Source organism: Marmota marmota, unplaced genomic scaffold (assembly GCF_001458135.2).
Source record: "Marmota marmota marmota unplaced genomic scaffold, marMar, whole genome shotgun sequence".
Classification (NCBI taxonomy): Eukaryota; Metazoa; Chordata; class Mammalia; order Rodentia; family Sciuridae; genus Marmota; species Marmota marmota.
The window spans coordinates 12,298,772-12,323,406 of record NW_026000242.1 but is presented as its reverse complement, the minus strand read 5'-3'; the positions used below and the strand labels follow the sequence as shown (position 1 = coordinate 12,323,406).

Below are 24,635 nucleotides of genomic sequence, written 5' to 3'. Positions count from 1 at the left end.
TCACCTCCATGTGAACCATGCCTCTTCAAGTTGCAAGCCAATGACTTTAGCATAGGTCATGAAAATGATGCCCTGAGTACAATTTATGAGAAATAAAACCCCTCTGAAGGCATTCCTCAGTTCACCAGAACTGAGAACTGTCTGGGAGTTGCTGTTCCCTCAGAGCTAGCCATCTTTCCAAACTCAGGTCTCAACTGAAAACTAAAGGCTCTTACCTATCTCAAGTCCTACAGCAAAAAAAAAAAAAAGCCAGACAGCAAGAACGCGGGTGAGGTACAGACCTTCACACCATCACTGCTGCATCACTCTTCCAGCTCACTTATGTTGCTACCCCAATTTGTTTTGAGCATCCCACATCTCAACACCTTTCATTGTCTCTCACCCACCAAATGCCCTCTGCCATATCCCTTGCTGCCAAGTTAAAGCAATACCACTCATTAAATCATTTCCCTGCGTAAACCAACTTCTCTGTCCCCTCTCACACTTTGTTAATTTTTTTTTTTTTTTGGCAGTACTAGGGCTCGAATCCAGGTGCATTTTACCACTGAGTTATATCCCCAGCTATTTTTTAAAAATTGTATTTTGAAAGCTGGGCTGGGCTCAGTGGTGCAGCTGGGAAGGCTGAGACAAGAGGATTGCAAGTTCAAAGCCAGTTTCAGCAACACATGGCACTAAGCAACTTAGTGAGACCTTGTCTCTAAATTAAAAATACAAAATAGAACTGGGGATATGGCTCAATTGTTGAGTGCCTGAGTTCAATACCCTATACCAAATGGGAAAAAAAAAATTATTTTGAGACAGGGTCTCACTAAGTTACCAAGGCTGGCCTTGAACTTGTGATCCTCCTTCCTCAGCTTTCCAAGTGTCTGGGACTACAGGTGTGCATTACCACACCTGCTTGTTAAAATTTCTTGTCTAAAATCCAAATCCATATACAGAAATGTGCACATATTAATCATAACAGCAGTATTATTCATAATAGCCCCAAAATACAAATAATCTAAATGTCCACCAACTTGTATATTCATGATTTAGAAGTAAATAATAATAGGATTAAGCAATAAAAAGGGAAAATTTATGATATATGCTATAATACATATGGACTTCAAAAACATGCTGAGTAGGGGCTGGAAATGTAGCTCAATGGAAGAGTACTTGCCTAGCATATGCAAGGCCCTGGGTTCCATTCCCAGCACCATGGAAAACAAAAAATACAGAAAAGCCAAATATATGTAAACAGTAAATAGATTAGTGGATCCCTGGTATTTGGAGTGGGAAAAAGAGATCTTACTGGAAGATGAAAATGTTGTTAAATAGAATTTTAGGACTGAGGCTGTAGTTTAGCAGTAGAGCACTTGCCCAGCCAATCAAATCCCAAGTCCCATTCCCTGCACCACAAAAAGATAAAAGTAAGTAAAATGGTTTTTAAAATAATAAAAGTAAATTGTGGTAATGATTATACAATTTGATGAATTTACTAATACTAATAATTATTTAGTTGTACACTAAAAATGGCTTATATATTATACTTCAATAAAGTTGTATTTAAAAAAAAAAAAAATCAACCCTGTTAAGTTTACCTAATCTGTGCCTTACTAGTGTGGCTACAGCTATACATAACTAGAAAAATACACCCTGGCCACAGAGCCTGTCATTCCTCACTCCTGCTCAGCTCCAGCCTCACTAACCTCCTATTGTTGCTTCCTCACCAAAGTCTTTTCACAGCTTTTCCACCAGGTACCAACATGCCTTCCTTCCTCCCTTGTTCAAAGGTTTTGTTTAAACACCATCTTTTCAGTGAAGCCTACCCTAACCATGTAGCTAAAGGTGTATGTAGCCTTTAGCTCTAGTTAACTCTCAGTCCTTTGAACTTGCTAATCTTTTCCCTTAGCATTTATCATATTCTAATATACTATATAATTTGTCTTATTATATTTATTGTATGTTTCTCCTGTCCATCTCCAAACCACCAAATCACCATTCCCTTCACTCCTACACCTGAATCTCCTGATCTCCTATCATTCATTCTGAGACCTTTCTGAAGAGTCAGACAAGCCCTGGTTTATTTGGTGTCTCTATTTAAGATCTAATACGACCTATCCCAATGCTGACTGAGATTTGAAACTGGAAATTATAGACATGAACCTCTAGCTTCTCAAGGACACAATCTTCCTAATAGTGTCAGAATACTCTCAGTTTACGTAGCTTAAGTTGACTACCAAAAATAATCAGTATTGAACACTGATTTATTTGAGTTTTCCACAGTTGACCCGTCTGCATTACTTAGAAGCCTTTCATCTGAATGATACCTCAGTATACTTTGTTTCCAGGTGCCTTGAAAAAGAGCATTCTTAAGATTTCTCAGGAAATGACAAAAACATTTTTTTTAAAAAAGAAATGATAACTTCCAGTCCTGGCTGACTGAAGTAGCTATTTAATCCTATAATCCATTTTTCACCCTATTGTTCTTAGTATTTCTCTTAGGATTAAAGCCACATACCTAGAAGCATCAAGGAATGGTCTATGGGCCAAGCTGATCCATTCTTCCCGATTGGATAAATATTTCGGCTCCCGCAGTGTTTCTCTCATTGTGTCCAAATCCACTAAATAATGACATTTGCTGATGTCAATCTGAAATGGAGAAAGGCCAACTTTTCATCAGTAATTGCAAAGGTCCCTGCAGGGTAGGGAACATTAATTACAATCCTAAGAATTTCCACAGGGTTTTAGAGGAACAAACAGTCATGCCCTCAGACAATGTAACCTGTGCTTTCTTCACTTAAATAGGAGTGGAAGGGTATTATTTAGATTACTGATTGGTGGGGAAACATGTATATAAGCTTTAGGTGGTCTTTTTATAGTTTGGCTTCTTAAATCCCTCTAGTCCCACGGATACTTTTGAAGTCATCTTGAGTCTACAAGTTACTTCTGGAAAACCTCCTTTCCGCTTACTGTTGCCCCATTCCAATCTATCACCTCTATTCCAGACAACAAAAGGGCATGACTAAATTCAAAAGCTAATATGTGAGGAAGCCTGACACTTCTGACAGAGCCATGAAGGATACACTGTACCTCATGGATGGTATAGCAATATCATGTGTATCATCTCCTTTGAAAAGTCAACATAATTGACACCAAGACATCAGAACTGTTCCTGCAGCAAAAGTTTAGTACAACTGAGATATCAGAACTGCATGGGTGAAGAAGATTATGAAAAATATGTTTTAGCAGAACTAGAGTCATTTAGTTGCAAACAATATGAATTCACCAGAACTCATAGTAGAATATTAATATATTCATTTAAAAGCAGGTTGGTACTATGTTTTTCACAAAATTGACTAATTCAATGGATCATACTACACCATCTGTAGGTTCCTTCTGTTCTTAAAAAGTTCATTTCAAATTAGAATCAAATTCTCCCTCTCATCTCCAAGCCATCAGAATATTTAGCAACCACAGGAGAATTTTTAAACATTTTAAGTTTTTAAAAAGTTTTTTAAAAAAGTTTCTAGGAGAAACTTCTTTCCTAAAGATGGAAAAACAGATTACTAATGTAATCAGTTAAAGAAAATTAAATCTCAAGGAAACTAATCATTTCTATGCTTTTTACATGCCAACTATGTTACATATATTATTTTTAAATAATCATAATGAAGCCTATAAGGAATTATTCCAATTTTATAAATAAGGTAGTCAAGACTCAGACAAATTAACTTCATATTGTTAACATACACATTTTAAGTACCTGTGATGTATCAGACATTAAATTAGAACTAAGGATGCAGAAACAAATAAATATGACAGTTTCTGCCTAAAAGGATATTCCTCACAAAATCATATGAGCATATAGCAGAGCCATATTTGGAACTAGGTCAGTATGACTTCAAAAGCCATATCTCAAGAGTGAAAAAATTGAATCATAGGCAAAGTTTTCTAAGGAGCTCATCTAAATTTTCCTTAAAAAAAACCAGAGCTGATGTTGTAGTATAGCTCAGTGTTAAAATGTTTGCTTAGCATGTTCAAGGACCTGAGTTCAATCTCTAGCACCACAAAAAACATACAAAAACTGACACCAGAAAGCCCTTTCAGTTTGTCAGCCTTCAGCTAAAATAGAGACCACCTAAGACACAAATAGATCTATAGCAAATCTCATATTTAGTGGTGAAGAGTTGAAGCTTTTCCTTTGGGATTAGGAATAAGTCACAGCTACCTGCTATCACTGCTCTGTTCAACATCATGCTAGAGGTTCTAGGCAGCATTAACCTGTCTTCTTTTAAAGAAAGAAGCAACTGGGAGAAAACATAGAAAAAAAGAAACAAAACTCATTCATTATGATATGACTGATATATATATAAAGTCCAGAAGAATCTAGAGAATATTTTTGGATTTGAGACAGGGTCTCTCTATGTTGCCCTAGCTGGTCTTGAACTCAACTCCTGGGCTCAAGTGGTCTTCCTGCCTCAGTGTCCAGAAAAGCTGGGGCTACAGCACATGCCACTGCACCCAGCAACTTTCTGCAATTACTAACACAGTTTATTAAACTTTACACTCACAGGATATAAAAATCAAAATCATATATTTTTGTATACATCAATAAACTAAATAAACAACAGTATAATTTACAAGAATTTGAAAATATAATAAAAGGCGGGAGACTGCTCTGTTAAAAACATTATGAAATTTCATTGACAAATGATCATCAGCTAATGACTTTATGTGGTATATACACATAATTAAAATGTGAGACATCCATACAAAACAATAGTATTCCCATAAAAAGGAATACAATTCTGATATATACTATACCATGGATGAACTTTAAAAACATTACACTTATAAGTGAAATCAGACACCAAAGGCCAGTATTAAATAATTTCATTTTCATGAAACGTCCAGAACAGACAAATCCTCTAAGACAGAAAGCAGAGGTCTCTAGTGACTGGGGGAATGACAGTTTAATAGGTATGGGTTTCTCAGGAAAGAGAGGTGATGAAAATATTCTAAAATTAGAAATTAGTGATAGTTGCACAATATTATTAATGTAATAAAAATCACCAAATTATACACTTAAAATGGTAAGTTTTGTTATATATATATTTTATTTTCAATTAAAAAAATTGAAATAACAAATATTACCTCGAAAAATGTTTGAGAGGCAATAAAGTAGAACTTATTAATGGATATACCTTATTCCTAGACGAAAACTATTATAAAGATGTCAATTCGAAATAAATTGGTAGATTATAAACAACCGAAATTCCCACAGACTTGTGAAACTGTGGGAGACCAACCTCACATGTGACTGAGTCACACTCCCTGGCTGGGTGCTGAGGCATTCAATCACAGAAATGTGGCAGAGCTTTCCCCACCCTTCTTGGGTTAGAGGGTTGGTGTCTCCTGCATGGGTGTGTCTTGCTACAGCCCCATGGGTGGAGCTATGCTCACCTGTTCCTTTGAAATATAACCCCTTGCCCTGTTTAGGATAGAATCTTCCATGGAAGTGCCTTGTGTGCGTCCCCTTCTCTTACTGTGCCCTTGGGTGTGACCTACCCAAGTGTCAATCATCCTGCTGACAGTGGACATCATGAAGATAGACTCAGCCCCCTGAAACCTGACTCCTTGCCTCATTTGAATAGCTTCTCCTCAATAAAAGGGGGTCAACGCGATGCTCTCTCTCTCTCTCTTCCAGTGGACCCTTAAGGTCAGAGGAGCCATCACAGTGACCCCAAAGAAAAAGGTATTTGTGTCTCTTGTGTGGTTATTTTGCACAGCCCAGTTAGCCCAGTTTACCTGGAGTGACCCCTGAGCCTTATAGTCGGGAGAACAGAAACCCAGCATGAAACTTTACATGTTAATTCTGAAACGTACATGGAAATGCAGAAGAATAAGAATAGCCAAGGCACTCTTAAAAAAGAATATGAGAATAACATCATAGGAGCAGCTCGCGGGCCAGAGGAGGGCTGAGGCCAGCCTAAATCTTCTCTCCCCAGTCTATGGCTCAGCTTCTGATCTGAAAGGAGTGAGGCTTGAAAGCCAGGGACCCTTGGGAGATTCCCCTAGGCCAGCAGGCACTTTGGCCTCAACACCCAAAACTTGACCATGGCCAGTTGCAGCATCTTGTCATGAAAAGTGATCTCTGGCTCAGGAGGCTGAGACAAGAGGATTGCAAGTTCAAAGCCAGCATTTAGCAACTTAGTAAGACCCTGTCTCAAAAAAATAAAAATAAAAAGGGCTGGGATGTAGCTCGGTGGTAAAGTGCCTCTGGGTTTAATCCCCACTACCAAAAAAAAAAAAAAAAAAAAAAGTGATCCCTGGCTGTACTCCTCCCTGCACTATAAGCAGAATAACACAGCTTTGGGTGACAGCAGAGGCTGAGGCAGGCCCCTGCCTACAGGGTCAGTTCAGTGAATGGGTTTGGGTGCACTGCTGGGGGCCCAAGTCCACTCATTTCATAACTACTATGTGCAGAGAGATGGCATGCTGCAGGGCACATGGTATGTGTGCAGTCATAAAGTGGCAGGAGAGCAGCAGCCCTTGCCATCAGTCGGTGGGTGCAGCTCACAGACTACACCGTCTCTGACTACAAGAGGGAGGGCTATGAAGCAGTCCTCTCAGCTTGGCAGTTTCAACAAGAACATCTGCACTCAGGAAAAAAGATGATGGACTTGATCGCTCCTGGACTGCACTCAACTGCAAGGAAGGAGGTTTGCCTTGTGTCCCAGGGAATAGGCACAGGAAGGCCCTCACAATACCAAGGTCCTAGGAAGAGATTCCTCTTAACCTCCTCTCACGAGTCATCTGGGCAGCCCTCCTTTCAGACTCAGCAAAGATGCCACACGCTTTCCATGTAGTCAAGATAGGGCATTTAAGTTATTGTTTATATTTAAAAATAATGTTTCCTGTGTAGATTTGTTTAAAAAAAGAAAATGTCTTGGAATTATATAGGATTAAACTTGTTTGAAGAACTGGGGGAAAAATAAGATGAGAGGCTTTCTTACCATACAGCTATAGTAATTATGACAGGAAGTTAATGATTCAGGACTAGACCAATGAAACAGAATAGACAGCTTAGCATGCAGGCATATAGAGACCCCAATTTATGGCAGACAAATGCCAGAAAGCAGTGGGGAGAGGGCAGTCCTTTTGTGAACTGGTGCTGGCATAACTGAATATTCATTAGGGGAAAAATGGAACCTAACTTCAACCTCACTCCACACACAAAAGTCAACTTTAGATGGACTGTAGACTTAAAAGAGAAAAAACAAAATCAAACTTCTTGGAAATAATATTAAAATTGGGAATATTTGTTCATCAAAAGGTACCATTAAGAGAAAGAAAAGATGAGCATAGGACAGGAGCAGATATATGCAACATTTAACCATCAAGTATTTATTTCTAAAATATATAAGAACTCTTGCTAAACAATCAGATATAGTCAAATCTTTAAAAATGGTCAAATAAGGGCTGGGGCTATAGCTCGGTGGTAGAGTGCCTGTCTAGCACACATGAGGTACTAGGTTCAATCCTCAGCATCACATAAAAATAAATAAATAACATAAAAGTATTGTATCCATCTACAATAAATAAATAAATGGCAAATTATTTGAATAGGTACCTCAAAGCCAAAACAAATGAAAAAGTGCTTGATCTCATTAGTACCCAGAAAATGCAAAGTAAAACCACAATGAAAAATTATAATACCAAATGTTGGCCAGAATGTGGAGCAACAATTATATATACATTGCTGATAAGAGATTAAGTTGATACAAAGTCTTTAGAAAACTATTTGGTAGAATCTACTAAAATTGAATGTTTATATCCTAAAATCCAACAATCATAGGAAATTATTTAATACCTAAATCTAGACATTGTATCATATGATGTGATCTAATGATCAGTAATACCATATGATCAATATGTTTGATCCACAAAAATGGTTTTCATATGGTTCAAGCTCAAGTATAGCCAACAGAAATGCTTACATCAAAAAATGAGTTCACTGATGTTCAAAGTGATATTATTTGTAGTTGACTCAGACTGAAAACAACCAAACATTCATCAATAGTAAAATAATAAATAAATTTTAGTACAATAAAATATTTTACTAAGAACAGATATATATAATAACAAGTATGATTATTAAAACAAATATTAAGTGATAGATCAAAACATAAAAGAATAAATATAGGATGATTCAGGCAAAACTAACTGAATCATTTAGGGATGTATAATGAAATAGTGAATCAAAAGATAAATTCAGGAAATTATCACCATAAAAGTCAGCAGACTGCCACTGAAAGTGTGGTTGTGGGAAGGGATCAAAAGGAACTAACAGGGGGAACTTTTAGAAGGTTAGAATGTTCTATTATTTGACCTTGGTGATAGTCCCACAAGTACCTGCTCTATTGTTATCAAATTATACTGTACATTTAGTTTATAGATTATACATGACTTAAGGTTTAAAAAAGTGCATTTAGAAGAAACTCGAAGCTGGGCATGGTGGTACACACCTGTAATCCCAGCAACTCAGGAGAAAGGGAGGAGGATCCCAAGTTTGAGGCCAGCCTTGATAATTTGGTAAAACATCCTGGGTTCAATCACCAGTACAAAAGAGAGAGAGAGAGAGAGAGAAACTTGGTCATCTCTCATTTACATAAGCTGTTTTCTTTCCTAACTTCTACTTTACAGTGAAGTTCTCATTCTCTCCAGCTTTATTTATATGTAAAAAAGACTTAAGTCTCACATCTATCTCTACATATGGGCTATTCCTCCAAGGGAGAGAAAACACATGGAATACTGACGTCAGACCCAATTCCATTCCACATAACTCTCTAAAAATGATCCTTTGCATAAACACTTCAGTAAGTAGGCTTTTTTGTCTGAACACCCACTCTGTAGCTCCTAAGCATTGTAAGAACACAAAATAAGTTTTTAAATTCTACAAGTGCCATGCCTCTGTAATCAGACAAAACCAGCAAGAGGCAGAGACTTTTATGGTCTCACTCATAGACACTTCTGCAGAAGGAGCCCTGGTAATACATTTTAATACTTGACTAGAAAAAGCCAGGCATCGAGATTTGGTGCTGAGTACACAGCCTACTGGAGATATAGGTAGTAACTAATTAATACTGAACTACATCAGTCAGTTTAGGCTTCAATCATCACTTTATTCATAAGTAAATTCCATATAAATTCTTTCTAAGTTAAAGTCTTAGAAAGATGCCAAGGCAAAATCATTGGGATCCCTAACCCATTAAAAAAAATTAATTTCTTTATCATCCTTTCGGGAAAGAAACTGCTAAAAACTAAAACACACAATGACAAAGGTCCTCACAAGACAATGGTTAGGTACTACTACTGATCAAGGGCTATGGATAGAACTCAGGACTTCATACCTGCTAGACAAGTCCTCTACTAGTGAACTACATCCCCAGCCCAGCCCAAGGGCAAGTTCTTTTTGTTTTGTTTTGGTACTGGGGATTGAACCCAGGTGCTGTGCTGTGCAACATCTCCCAGTCCTTTTTTTTTTTTTTCTTGAGACAGGGTCTCACTAAATTACCAAGGCTGGCCTTGAACTTGTGATCCTCTACCTTAACCTCCAGAGGTAATCACTGGGATTACAGATATGCACTATTACACCTGGTAGGGCAGGTTCTTGATTAAGAAAACTAAGGTTATTAGCAAAGGAGTTTAAAGTCAGTGGGCCTACATTCAGGTCAGAGCTCTACTATGAACTAGCTGGGTGACCGTTATTTATGTTTTTGATACCTCAATTTCTTGTTATGTAAAATGAACATAATGTCACTTAACTCAAAAAAGTTGTGATGAGGATAAATTAAATAAATTTAATTTCTTTAAATTAAATCATTTAAATAAAACTTGTAAACTTCAAGAACTATAGAAATAGCTATAATATTAAAAGAAATTTTTGCCAGGTTCTGTAAATATGAGAATTTAACTGATAGAAAATAACCCTGGAGTAGTAGAGCCCACTAAAATGAATTATTTTCTTGTTTCAATCTAGATTGGTATCTACTGTTCATTTCAGTTAAACTCAACATGTAGGATAGAAAAGTGACAACATTAGCCACTCACAGTCCCTTGTTAAAAATGAATCAATAGGGCAGGGGTTATGGCTCAGTGGTAGAGCACTTGCCTGGCACATGTGAGGCACTGGACTCTATCCTCAGCACCACATTAAAAATAAAAAGATTTTTTTAAAGATGATATCTAAAAAATGAATTAATAACCACTAAATCAAATCAAATCAATCTGTGGGCATCATCAAAGCATTAAGTACCTATTTGGTGAATCCTAAACTGAAGAATACAAAACTGATGTAAGTCTAGTCCCCATTCTTAAATTCATAATTTAGATCAGAAAATGACATTAACATATATGAAAATTGAGTAAGAGCAATCAGTTCAGAACAGAAGAGATTGCTGAGGGCCACGGCAGTTGAAAAGATTTCCTGAAGGGCTGGTGATGTGGCTCAGTGGTAGAGCACTTGCCTAGCAAGTGTGAGGCCCTGGGGTTGATCCCAAGTACTGGAAACAACAACAGAAGGAAAGAAGGTTTTCCTGAAGATGATGATAAAAGTTAAAGGGAGAACAGAAAGGAAGAGGCAAAAAGAGCAAAATGAGCATGGTTTACAGGGGGAACTAGAGGAATATCTGCTGGTCCTAAAAGGTGTGGGCTGAGAAAGAAAACTGGAAAGTCTGAGGAGGATAATGAAGGACCCAAATGAGGAGAATCTGGATCTTGTGCATCAGCAATCTAGGTTTTTTAGCCAAGGAGTAAAATGATAAAAACTGAGTCTTCACTGGGCACAGTGGCATATACCTACAATCCTACCTAATTGGGAGGCTGAAGCAGGATCATAAATTTGAAGACAGGCTGGGCAACTTAATGAGATCCTGTCTCAAAAAATAAAGAAGAAAGAGAAAATCTCAAATCTATTTCAAAGGAAATCAAGGACACAAAAAAGTTTTAATTCAGTGAACTGGGGAGGAAAGGGGATTACAGTAAAGAATTAGTTTAGGTGGGATTGAGGAAAGACGGTAACTTGCATATCATACCTAGTGAAGTGGGAAGAAGCATGGTGTATTCAAATAAAGGACAGATATGACTAGAATACTGAGAGGGACTTGCTTTCTGGAACATGCTCTGCTGCCACCTCACAAATCCTACTCAACTTCAGATCTTGGCTGAAAATGATTTCCTTAAGGAATACTTCACTGATCACTTAAACTATAACAGATTGCCAAATTACATGTTCTTACATCAACCAGTAGTTCTCAAAATATTTCACAACTACGATCTATGAATTAATTGGTAAATTCACTGTAAATGCTATGAAGGCTGGGGCTGTGCCTATCTCATTCACTCCTATATTCCAAAACCCTAGTACAGTAAAACACACCACAGGTGCCAAGTAAATGTATATTTAGCAAATGGACACAAGAATGCTTTTGAAAAACTGAGAGGAAGTAAAGGAAAAAAGAAAAGGTGAAAGGGTAGGGAGGTTGAGAAGGGAACAGAAAGGAAGAGAAGGCCTCAGAAAAAGCTTTGGAAATTGCTATTCATACTTGGCAGAAAAAATAGGTAAAAGATGCAAGAACAGAATGGATCACTAGAGAGAACACAAGAGCAGAAGCAAAGAAGTACACAGTTTTGAAAATCAGGGTAGGAGAGTGGATTTCAAACTAAACAGAAAGGCTGTAAGGAGGCTGAAGACCAAGAAAATGTAACAGCTGGAATGCTTTCAACTAATGTAGCAAATAAATTTAACACAGAATGTTGTATGGGGACAAGGAAAGAATTAATAGTCTAACCTTCTATTCTCAGTGACCTCCCTGCTGTCTATCCAGCTGCTGAAGCCAAGCCCCACAAGTTCTAAAACAGGAAGGATGTGAATTTGCATTCAGACATCTATCAGCTGGAAACAACAATGACGCACACAACTGTAAAAATAGAGATCTCTGGCAAAGCCAACGTAAAGTTCAGGGAACATCACAGAGAAACCATCTCTACATATAAGACAGATCTTATTTCTCAGATGTCACTCAAAGTTTTCTGGTAAACAACTGCAGTAAACACTCCTATTTAAGAGTCTCAAACCATAATGTAAAAGATCATTTGAAATCAATTGCCCTGTAACTTCCAAGGCAAGCAAGGATTACAGATGAAAACACCATTTAGACATTTTGCCCATAGCTAAGTAAAATTTGGTACTAACTGAAGCAATCCAACAGCAACAAAGGCTGACATATGCTATTAATTTAATACTCAATTTTAAGGCAGTATTGAGAATTCTTTCCAAACATATAACAAATTTTGATTTACCATTTCTCCTTATATTCCTCTGTGAGGAAATGAATCAAAGGCCAGGCTTTTTTATAGCTGAGTACTACAAGCTCTGTGAAGGGATTGGGTTTTTCATTTTTCACCATTGCATCCATGGTGCCTGGTACCATACCTGGCATATATCAGGCAGTCCAAAAGTTATTTGAAGAAGAAATGGTAACTAGCTTCACCAGGATGCTGAATACTTCAAACACCAAGTTGTTCAAAACTACGACCAAGTATCTATAAATGCCAAAAATTTCTTCCCTGAGCTTCTAGCCCCTGGATGACAATCTATTTCCTCCATAATATTGTATAATAGAGAGCAAATCATATTATAATAAATCTATTAAGCATCTCTAATTAACAAAATGAGTTCAAGCTCCAGTAAACTGACTACTAATTTTGACTAAGCCTTTTGGATTCCACTACTGTGATCCTAATACACCACTCCATTCAGATCTATGAGTGTGCTTCTGCTACTAAGAAGGAAATTAGAGAACCCAAAGGGAACAGAAATAAACAAAAAAATCACAGTTAAGAGCAACTGTTGTTATCTGTTTGTTCAGCTATAACAATTATCAATAGATAATTGATTCAGCACAAAAATTTATTTCCTCATAATTTTGAAGGCTGAGAATTTCAAGATCAAGGCATGAGCACGTGATAAGGGCCTTCTTTCACTTGATCCTACAGCAGAAGGCATCACATGGCAGAAGGGTTAAAGGAGGATAAGGGCAAAAGAGCAAGAGAGGGCTAAACTCATTCTTTCATGAATAAAACCATTCTCTCAACAATTGCATCAAGAGGATGGTACCCCATACCCAAACACCTTCTGCTAGGCCCCATTTCCTAACAGTACTTCATAGGAAATCAATTTCCATACATGAACTTGGGGGACATATTTAAATCATAGCGTGAATCCAAATTCCAATTTGAAATATTTCTTGGTTTTGTCATTATGTAGACAAGATGTTAAGAGACAACCAAGTCAAACTCTGTAGTTCTGCAGAACTTTCTGCATGTTAAGAACTTCTCTAAGAAGATACCTCTTAACTTCACTTTAGTAAAAAAAAATATATATATATGTAGATGGACACAATACCTTTATTTTATTTGTTTATTTTTATGTGGTGCCGTGGAATGAACCCAGTGCCTCACACATAACAGGCAAGAGCCCTACCACCAAGCCACAACCCTAGCCCTTAGTCAGAATTTTTTATTATAAATAGTAACAAAAGAAAAATCTTGTTGCAATGCCCAGGCAAGTTAGGATATGGATTATATCAGCACACAATTAAACTAGTATTTGAAGCAGGCAACTCTCCAAACTAACAGAGAAAAGCAAAAATAATGCTCTGTATCCTCTGCCTCTAACTAAGTGCTATTCATATTTAAATCTATCTAATATTTGACTTTTGTTAGAAAATGGGACTGCTAAATTCTGGCTCTGTGATTTGGGAAAGTCACTTAACCTAGTATGAGAGGTTTTACCATGCCTCTAAAAGGTGTGGACTATAAACCACTAAGATTCCCTCAATTCTAGAAAAGACCACTGTTGAAAAATTAATTAAAACTGTAAAAACACATCACATGGTTGATTCTACTCTTTTCTGAACTACTGCTACTCATCATTAGATGCTATTACTATGTTAAAAGACAGCTCTGTGCTAGAGGGAGAAAATATACAGGATCTGCTTTTTATACTACCGTGATGTGAGCAATTAGAAAGTCTATGTCTTACTTCTTATACTAAACATAGAAGATACATATTTGAGCCAGGCATGGTAGCACATGCCTGTAATCTCAGCTACTCAACAGGATGAGAGAATTTCAAGTTCAAGGTCATCCTGGACAATGTGGTGAGAAACTGTGTCAAAAACAAAAATAAACAAGATATGTATTTATCATGAATGGTAAAGGCAAAAGAAGATTATTAAGTTCTCTCAATTTGTTAATGTCAAGGAGCTATTTAAAACCAGGGTTTAGGGGCTGGGGTTGTGGCCCAGTGGTAGAGTTCTCGCCTAGCATGCATGGGGCACTGGGTTCGATCCTCAGCACTACATAAAAATAAAGATATTATGTCCACCTAAAACTAAAAAATAAATTAAAAAAATATTTTAAGGGGCTGGGGTTGTGGCTCAGCGGTAGAGCGCTCGCCTCGCACATGCGCGACCCTGGATAGATCCTCAGCGCCACATAAAAATAAATAAATGAAATAAAGGTATTGTGTCCAACTACAACTAAAAAATAAATATTTTAAAAAAATAAAAATAAAAAATAAAACCAGTGTTTATGGCTTGTGGTAGAGCATTTGCCTAGTATGCCTGAGGTCCTGGGTTCTATTCCAAGTACTAAAAAAACAAAACTGAAAAAAATATATTATTATTGTTAAATATTGAAAGGGTTAGAAGAATTTTGTGAGCTTGCATACTTGAAATATTCTAAATTTTTATAGAGTTTCTTGAATTCCAAGTTTTTTAGTTGTCAATGAATCTTTATTTTATTTATTTATTTATTTATTTTAATATTTATTTTTTTAGGTGTAGATGGACACAACACAATGCCTTTATTTTTATGTGGTGCTGAGGATCAAACCTGGGTCCTGCCCGTGCTAGGCGAGCACTCTACCACTGAGCCACAACCCCAGCCCCTTTATTTTATTTATTGATACACGGTGCTGAGAATTAAACCCAGTGCCTCACACATGCTAGGCAAGTGTTCTGCCACTGAGCCACAACTCCTCTAAGTGTTTTATCAACATAAAAGACATGATTTGGGAATACATCATGTCTTACCTACAAAGCCTAGAATTACCACATAAATCTAACCTGAAATTGGATGATAACAAATACAGAAAGCTCTGACAGTTGTTTCCCTTTGCTATGGTTTGGATATTGTCTGTCCCCACTAAGGTTCACATATTGGAAGCTTGGTCCTCAGGGTGGTTATTTTGGGAGGTGGGACAGTTAAGCTGTGGGGCCTAATAGGAGATCCTTAATAGGTTAAATAAGGACCTTAAAGAGGTCCTTAATAAGGTCATGAGGGTCATGACCTTGGGAAGGGGATCTCATGACCAATGGGATCCCAGTTTCTGTCTTCCTGCCTATTAATGGGATCTCTTCCTCCCACACAAGTTCCTGCCTTTGCCATCCATTAGGAGGTGATACGTCAAAAGGGCCCTTTGCCACAGCCTGTGCCATGCTGTTTGGACATTCAGCCTCCAAAACTGTGAGTTCAAGAAACTTTTCTTTATAAAGTTAGTATGCCTTAGCTATCTCATTATAGTAACAAAAAATGGACTAATACACCTTCCTACTGTTTGTGTCAGACTTCAGTAATCAATTGTGGCATTCTTCTATTGAGTTTAAACACAGTCTCATGCTTTTTAATCCCGGGCTCCAGTCAGTCACTACCAAGTGATGATAAGTATTAAATGAAATGAAACTATTTGTAGTCAAGAGTGGTGACGAACACTTGTAATCCCAGCTCTTGGGAGGACTGAAGCAGGAAGATCAGTTAAATCTAGGAGCTTGAGACCAGACTAAGTAACACAGCAAGACCCCCATCACAAAAAAAAAAAAAAAAAAAGAATGAATAAATTTTTTTAAAAAAGGGAGGGGGAGAAAGAAACTATTGACCACCTTGTAAGATCAGTATAAGGGGATGAACATCCAGGATGGTTGAATTGCAACTCAATGAAACCCAATCTGATTATATCACTTAGTTCTCAACAATGTATGCAATATAAACAGACCTCCTACTTTATATAAAAATGCAGATTAGAAAATTGAGAAATCATGGGAGATTGTGTGATTTGTTTTATAGCAACTAATTCAGGTTTGGGTTTTTTTTTTTTCCCAAATTGTACTCAAAAATATCAATTTATGGAAAATATCTGAAGACTATATTTGTGTGACAATATGAAATTCATTAGTATTTATGATTAAAGTCACTGTCAGGGCTGGGGTTGTGGCTCAGTGGTAGAGCGCTCGCCTAGCATGTGCGAGGCCCTGGGTTTGATCCTCAGCACCACATATAAATAAATAAAGGTATTGTGTCTAACTACAATTTAAAAAAAAAAGTCACTGTCATTACCATCATTAAAGTCACTGTCATTACCATCATTAAGAAAGGCCTTGGGCTGGGGTTATGGCTTAGTGGTAGAGCGCTTGCCTAGCATGTGTGAGGCACTGGGTTCAATTCTCAGCACCCCATATAAATAAATAAATGAAATAAAGGTCCATCAATAACTAAAAAAAAAATTAAAGGAAAAAGAAAGGCCTTAGCCAAGTATAGCGGCACACACCTATAATCCCAGCAATTTAGGAGGCTAAGGCAAGAGGATCACAAATTCAGGCAATTTGTGATCCTTGGGCAACTTAGAGAGATCCTATCTTTAAAAAAGAAAAGAGAAAAAAACCAAACAACCAACCAAACAAACAAACAAAAAAACAGGGATGTAGCTCAATGATAAAGTGCTCCTGGGTTCAATCCCTAGAACCAAAAAAAAAAGAAAGAAAGAAAGAAGTACTAAATTAAGAAATAAACAACAACAAAAAAATTTTTTAGAGAAGTTCTACTTTAGAGTTAAGTAATACTTTTTAAGTATCCAAAAAGTTCAATATCATTTTTGTCAAAAATTTCTTTATTTTCCTTAAGGTGTTTATGTTCTCATTACAGTTTAAAAGGGGACCAAAAGAAGACACATATAGAGATAGATAACTGCATTTTAGAAGCTTACTATTCAAGATAGACAATGTCAGATACATAAATTTTAAATGGCATCTAGCCTACAGAATAAAGCCATTATACTAAAGCATAACTGAAAAAAATAATGGGAAGTTAATTTTCAATTATCCAGAGTTGGAAAAACTCAATTATAAAATCTTTTGCTATTATCATTTTCTCTGTTTAATCAATTAACCGACATTCTTATCAGTTCCTGGTATATATTTTGCCATCTAAGGAAAACTGTCTTTTTAAAAAATTTGGTACCAGAGATTGAATTCAAGGGTGCTTACCATTGAGCCACATCCCAGACCTCTTTATTTCTTATCTTGAGTCAGAGTCTTGCTAAGTTGCTGAGGCTGGCCTCAAACTTGCAATCTCGTGCCTAAGCCTCCAAACTCACTGGGATTACAGGCATGTGCTACCACACCTGGTTTGTCATTTTATTTTACTTATTTATTTATTTGGTATCAGGGATTGAACTCACGAGCACTTAACCACTGACCTTACATCCCCAATCCATTTTACTTTTGATTTTGAGACAGGGTCTCTGTAAGTTGCTTAGGACCTAAATTGCTGAGGCTGAATTTGCAGTCCTCCTGCCTCAGTCTTCTGAGCTGCTGGGATTACAGGCTTGTGTCACCACACCAGACTTGCTTGTCTTTTTAAACCCAAAACTTTTCAGTTATTTAAAAGAATGTAAATTAAATAAGTGAAGGTCTACCCAGGTTAAGATTTGCATCAGGGGCTGGGGTTATAGCTCAGCAGTAGAGCGCTTGCCTCGCACATATGAGGTACTGGGTTTGATCCTCAGCACCATGTAAAAATAGATAAAATAAATAAAGTAAAGATCTTTTAAAAAATCTTAAAAAAAGAGATTTGCATCAATCTATATTGAAATTACATGTCTTGTTTCTGGTTTGAAATGTTGAGAAGAGCTAGGCGGTGGAAAAGAACTGAAGATGATCACTTTTCTGGTGATTACTATATTGAGTCTCTACTTTTCAAAGGAGATTTTTTTCCATAGAAAACAGATAAGCAGACAGAAAAGTGGTTTGACAGACTAGGTGGGAAAAAAGGTGGTAAATTAGAAAACACTGGCATTATGGGAACAATAAATTATCTTTGTAAAGACTCACAGACGTAAGTGAACGAAACAGGCTAGGTAGAAGAAAATAAGTTAAGGTAGACTTGAGTCCCAGGCTTTTTTTCTTCTACCTAGCCTGTTTCGTTCACTTACGTCTGTGAGTCTTTACAAAGNTTTTTTTTTTTTTTTTTTTTTTTTTTTTTTTTTTTTTTGTGGTGCTGGGGATTGAACCTAGGGCCTTATATTTGCAAGGCAAGCACTCTACCAACTGAACTATATCCCCAGCCCTAGTTCTGTATTTTTTTTTTTTTTTTTAGTTTTAGGCGGACACAATATCTTTATTTTTATTTTTCTTATGTGGTGCTGAGGATCAAACCCAGCGCCCCACACATGCCAGGCAAGTGCGCTACCGCTTGAGCCACATCCCCACCCCTAGTTCTGTATTTTTATTATTATCATTATTTAGGGTACCAGGGATTGAACCAAGGGACACTTAACCACTGAGCCACATCCACAGCCCTTTTTTATATTTTTATTTAGAATAACTTAGCTTAGGGCCTCACTAAGTTGTTGAGTCTGGCTTTGAACTCATGATCCTCCTGCCTCAACCTCCAGAGCCACTGAGATTTCAGGTGTGCACCACCACACCCAGCTATTTTAGTAAAAAAATTTTAAAAAATCATCTGTTGTGTAAAGTTCTATGTTCTAGGTCCTGTGTCAATTTCAAAGATTAAGGACAAAGATGTAAACTACTGTCCTTAAATAAATGTATAATTTAGTGAAGAATGTAGTTATATAAATTATATGTGAAAGTGAATGAAACAGGGAATAAATGAAATATGCTTACGCCCAATTAACTAAAACTTAGAAACCTCAAACCACTGAATTTCTCTTAAACAATATTCTGGCATACTTTAAGCCTTTGCATATGCCCTTCCCTTCGGCTAGAATGTCAATAGCCCCTTCCTCTGCTAGAGAACTCTTAAATCATCCTCTAAGATCCAGCTCCTCTGCCACCTCTTTTGTGAAGTTATCCCCAAATAGAGAAGCAGGAAGATTCCTCTCGCTCTTTCTATATTCCCACAGCATATAATAGCACTCATTTTACACTTTGAATAATAATAGTCTGACTCTCCTACAATACTCTAAATTCATCTTTAGGTTTATCAAAACAATAAAAGCACACAAACTAAAAATCTTAAGTAGTACACAAAACTGCTTAAAAAATCATCAGGACCCTTCATATTTCGGGGACCAGCCTCCCAGAAACAACTACTCACAACTCTTCCAGTGTTTTTTCTCCTGGTAGCTTTTGATTTTTTTAAATTATCAAATAATAATGCACACTAACTTCTTTTTGTACTTGATAATCTTGATATGGATCTTTTCTCACTCATCATTTCAAGTTTACTCTTTAGGCTCTTTCAACCTGAAAACTATTGACCTGAACTTCTGAGAACTTTTTTCACATGATCTTTGGCAATCTTCTCTACTCTGTTTCACCTGTTCTCTCCTTCTTATTTTTTTAATATTTATTTTTTAGTTGTAGGTGGACACATTATCTTTATTTTATTTTTATGTGGTGCTGAGGAGCGAACCCAGGGCCTTGCAAGTGCTACGCGAGCACTCTACCACTGAGCCACAATCCCAGCCCCTCGCCTATTCTCTCCTTCTTGACCTCTTACTAGCTACATGCTAGATATTACTGTTCCTTTCCTAATTTCTTTACTCTTTGGTTTTCAATGTTGTTTTCATGGTATGGAAGAGTGCTTCAACTTTACTCTCTAATCACATACTCACTTTTTTTAATTTGTTTGTTTTTGCGATGGCATCTTGCTATATTGGCCAGACTGGTTTCAAACTCTTGGCTCAAGTGATCCTCTGGCCTTAGCCTCTCCTAGTAGTGGACTACAGTAGCATGCTACTGTGTCTGGTTTCTACTAATTTTTAAAATCTCCATCATCTTATTTTTAATTTCTGTAAGTTCGTATTTCCTATGGTTCCCTTTTCAAAACATGGTTTTTTTTTTATTTTATGAATACCAAATGTTAAATCTGTCAGAGAATAGTGACTATAGAAATTTAAATTTTTTCCTATCATTTGTGGTTTCACCAATTTATCACACCACCACCCCCCTTTTCTGTTAGGAACTCTTCTTAAGTGACAAGACTATTTTCAGCACAATCAGAAACAACAATAAGTTGAGTGAATGGGTAGATGAAACAGCTGATGATTATGATGCTAAAAAAACATTTCAAAATGACTATGAACAAAAAGGATTGGAGATTAACAATATTGTGCTACTAAAGTTTCAGATCATTGTCTTTGTAAGCCAGTGACCCAGGACTGTTGGGACTGCCCCAGTCAACAGGCAGTATCTAGCATCCTAACCAAACAGACAAAGCTTTTGTCCAAACCCCAACAATAGGTAAATTTATTTTATTTAAGATTTGATTCTTTAATTTCATTCCTGCCTGGAAGAATTTAACATAGTCTATTTGCCTTACCCACTACAGTTATCCTCTTTAGTTGGGTTTCTAAAAAAGTTATTCCTCAGAGCTTACAAATAGGTAAACCACATCTATTTCTTTAAAGCAATCTAAATCTAGTTTGCAGAAAGAGCAGTAAAGATAGACTTAAATGTAAAGACTTTTTAAAAAATATTTTTATTAGTTATTGATGGACCTTTATTTATTTATTTGGTTGTATGTGGCGCTGAGAATCGAACCCAGGGCCTCACACATGCTAGGCAAGCGCTCTACCACTGAGCCCTAGCCCCAGCCCCTAAAGACTTTTGATTCTGATCAAAATCCCAACGGCATTCCTTGCAGAAATAGAAAAAGCAATTATGAAATTCATCTGGAAAAATAAGAGACCCAGAATAGCTAAAGCAATTCTAAGCAAGAAGAGTAAAACAGGTGGTATAGTTATACCAGATCTTAAACTCTACTACAGAGCAATAGTAACAAAAACAGCATGGTACTGGCACCAAAACAGGCTGGTAGACCAATGGTACAGAATAGAGGACACAGAGACCAACCCACAAAGTTACAACTACCTTATATTAGACAAACGTGCTAAAAGCATGCAATGGAGAAAGGATAGCATCTTCAATAAATGGGTGCTGGGAGAACTGGAAATCTATATGCAACAAAATAAAATTGAATCCCTTTCTCTCACCATGCACAAAAGTTAACTCAAAATGGATCAAGGATCTAGGAATCAAACCAGAGACTCTGCATCTAATAGAAGAAAAGTTGGCCCTAATCTTCATCACGTGGGGTCAGGCCCCAAATTCCTTAATAAGACATCTATAGCACAAGAGTTAAAACCAAGAATCAACAAATGGGATGAATTCAAACTAAAAAGTTTTTTCTCAGCAAGAGAAATAATGTGTGAGGTGAATAGGGAGCCTACATCCTGGGAACAAATTTTTACTCCTCACACATCAGATAGAGCTCTAATCTCTAGGGTATACAAAGAACTCAAAAAGTTAAACAACAAAAAAACAAATAACCCAATCAACAAATGGGCCAAAGACCTGAACAGACACTTCTCAGAAGAGGATATACAATCAATCAACAAATACACGAAAAAATGCTCACCATCTCTAGCAATCAGAGAAATGCAAATTAAAACTACTCTAAGATATCATCTCACTCCAGTAAGAATGGCAGCCATTATGAAGTCAAACAACAACAAGTGCTGGTGAGGATGCGGTGAAATAAATACACTCATACATTGCTGGTGGGACTGCAAATTGGTGCAGCCAATTTGGAAAGCAGTTTGGAGATTCCTTGGAAAGCTGGGAATGGAACCACCATTTGACCCAGCTATTCCCCTTCTTGGACTATACCCAAAAGACCTAAAAAGAGCCACATCAATGTTTATAGCAGCACAATTCACAATAGCTAGACTGTGGAACCAACCTAGATGTCCTTCAGTAGATGAATGGATTAAAAAATGTGGCATTTATACACAATGGAATATTACTCAGCACTAAAAAATAACAAGATCATGGCATTTGCAGGGAAATGGATGGCATTAGAGCAGATTATGCTAAGTGAAGTTAGCCAATCCCTAAAAAACAAATGTCAAATGTCTTCTCTGATATAAGGGGTTGACTCAAAATGGGATAGAGAGGAAGAGCATGAAAAGAAGATTACCACTAAATAGGGAAGAGAAGTGGGAGGGAAAGGGAGGGAGAAGGGGAATTGCACGGAAGATGGAAGGAGACCCTTACTGTTATACAGAATACATGTATGACGATGTGAGGGAAAAAAAAAAAGAAGTGTGTCACATTAGATTGGGTGGAGAGAAGTGATGGAGGGGGAGGGGGGAAAGGAAGGACAGCAGAATAAAATAAACATTATTATTGCTGTGTGTATATACGTGACTGTATGACCAATATGATTCTGCAACCTGTACACTCAGAAAAATGAGAAATTATACCCCATCTGATTCAAATGTATGATATGTCAAGATCATTGTACTGTCATGTGTAACTACTTAAAACAAATAATAAATAAATAAAATAAAATGCAAAAAAAGAATAAATTCTTCATTAAAAGCTTTATCACATTCAAAAAATAAAATAAAAACTATTTTTAGTTGTAGATGGACACAAAACCTTTATTTATTTGTTTGTTTGTTTATATGTGGTGCTTAGGATTGAATCCAGTGCCTCACATGTACTAGGCAAGCGCTCCACCACTGAGCTACAACCTTAGCCCTTAAATATAAGGACTTAATTAATTTAGTTAAGAGGCCAAAGGCTAAGAGGCAAAAAATGACTTAACAGAAAAATTCTCTCAATATTGAGCTGAAAGTTCTCCTTGTGCCTAGACAGAAACTCAGATCACTGACAACATGCTAAGTGGTTTTTAAATGACACCTCAGATAGATCTTCCAGGCAGTTTCAAAGGTTTGATGTCTATAAACCTACTATCTTTATTTATTTTTCTTGAATGATGAAAGTACAATATGATTTATTATTAAAAAATGTAAGAAAAAAGTACTTTTAAAAATCACTTATGTGGCAGGGTGTGATGATTCATGCCTATAATTCCAGTGACTTGGCAGGCTGAGGCAGGAGGATGCCAAGTTTGAGGCTAGCCTCAGCAACTTAGCAAGACCCTGTCTCAAGGCAATAAATAAAAAAAAATAATTGGGGATGTAGTTCAGTGGTAGAGCTCCTTTGGGTTTAATCCCTAGTACAAAAATAAATAAATAAATGAATCACACCACTCTTATCCAAATAAAATCACCACCAACCTGTCAGTGAATATTCCAGACCTTTTCCTCTGCAGACATTGACTTTCCTCACAAAACCTGGATCATGTTACATATACCATTTTAGTAAAAACCCATTTTTAGTTTGCAATTCCTCAGTCTAAACGCCTGGTATCACCAAATATCTACTGCCCCTTGGCTCTAAAAGCTAAAGTAATACTAGTTGGATTAGAATCAGAAAGAATAGTTTCTTTTCTCAATTTTATGAATATCTCATACTGCAAAATCTGAGATTATGCTCCATAACTACATCATCTACAATTCAAAAATCAAAAGACTAGATTTAAATCTGCCTTAAGTGTAAGCAAAGAGCTCATTTTTTTTGTTTCTTCAGATTTAATCATTCTTTCTTGCATCAAAAATAACAAAATTGTAGGGTGACATTAACACATGATCGTGAAACAAAAATGTGTTTCATTTCATTAGTCACAGGCTACATATCAACCAGCTGTCGAAGCTAAAAATATGCCTTAATTTAAAATTTTGTAAAACACAAGCATTTAAGACTCATTTTGAAAGAAATGTGACTATTTTCCATTTCTAACCAACCCACTAGAAGCTTTGGAGAAGAACAAATGAGTACCTCTAAGCCAAAGAAAAACAGGTAATGGTGAGGAAATTCAAGTTAACTTAATGATCATAGATTTTACACTGTTTACATCAATAAACATGTGAAGAATGACAACTTAATGCCACCACAAAAGTAAACAAAAATACATATCCTCAAAGAAAAAAGGACCTGAGATAGAGGCTAAGATACCAATAATACAAGGTGTGCATTTTGTCAGGGGAGGCATGAACCAAGGAGAGCTAAGCAGTAATAAAATAAATATTGTCTGCAATGGAAACATTGTCAGAGTTTGAGATTGCAGTGATAATTTCTCAACTCTCACACATCAGTACAGCACAGAGTCAGTCCCTCATAGTTTTTAGTTATTAGTTTTTAGTTATTACTAGTTATTCATCACCTCTGGGACAGAAGCAGTAAGTCCACTTCTATCTTTGGTCATGAGGTACATGCCCAGGAATCATGTCTCAAAGTCAATTTTACCATCATAAAGTATTTGATAAGAAAATAAGTAAAAGAATAAACTGTGATATAAACACTCCAACTGGATTTCAGATATAGTTATTGCAAATTGGAAAGAGATGCCAAAAAAAAAAAAAAAAAAAAAAAAAT

General features: G+C 36.6%; 1 protein-coding gene across 7 annotated transcripts in view; it reads right to left on the bottom strand.

Annotated features, from left to right (window-relative positions):
- Alg9 (ALG9 alpha-1,2-mannosyltransferase) overlaps positions 1-24,635 on the bottom strand; it is an 86,740-nt gene that overhangs the window by 18,372 nt on the left and 43,733 nt on the right. For all 7 annotated transcript variants that reach the window (XR_007344551.1, XR_007344553.1, XR_007344552.1 and 4 more), the window contains exon 14: positions 2,501-2,631. Coding sequence is in view for 4 of the 7 variants with exons in the window: in XM_015489899.2 (XP_015345385.1) it covers positions 2,501-2,631 (131 nt within the window). In the remaining 3 variants the exon portion in view is untranslated. The remainder of the gene's footprint in view (positions 1-2,500; positions 2,632-24,635) is intronic.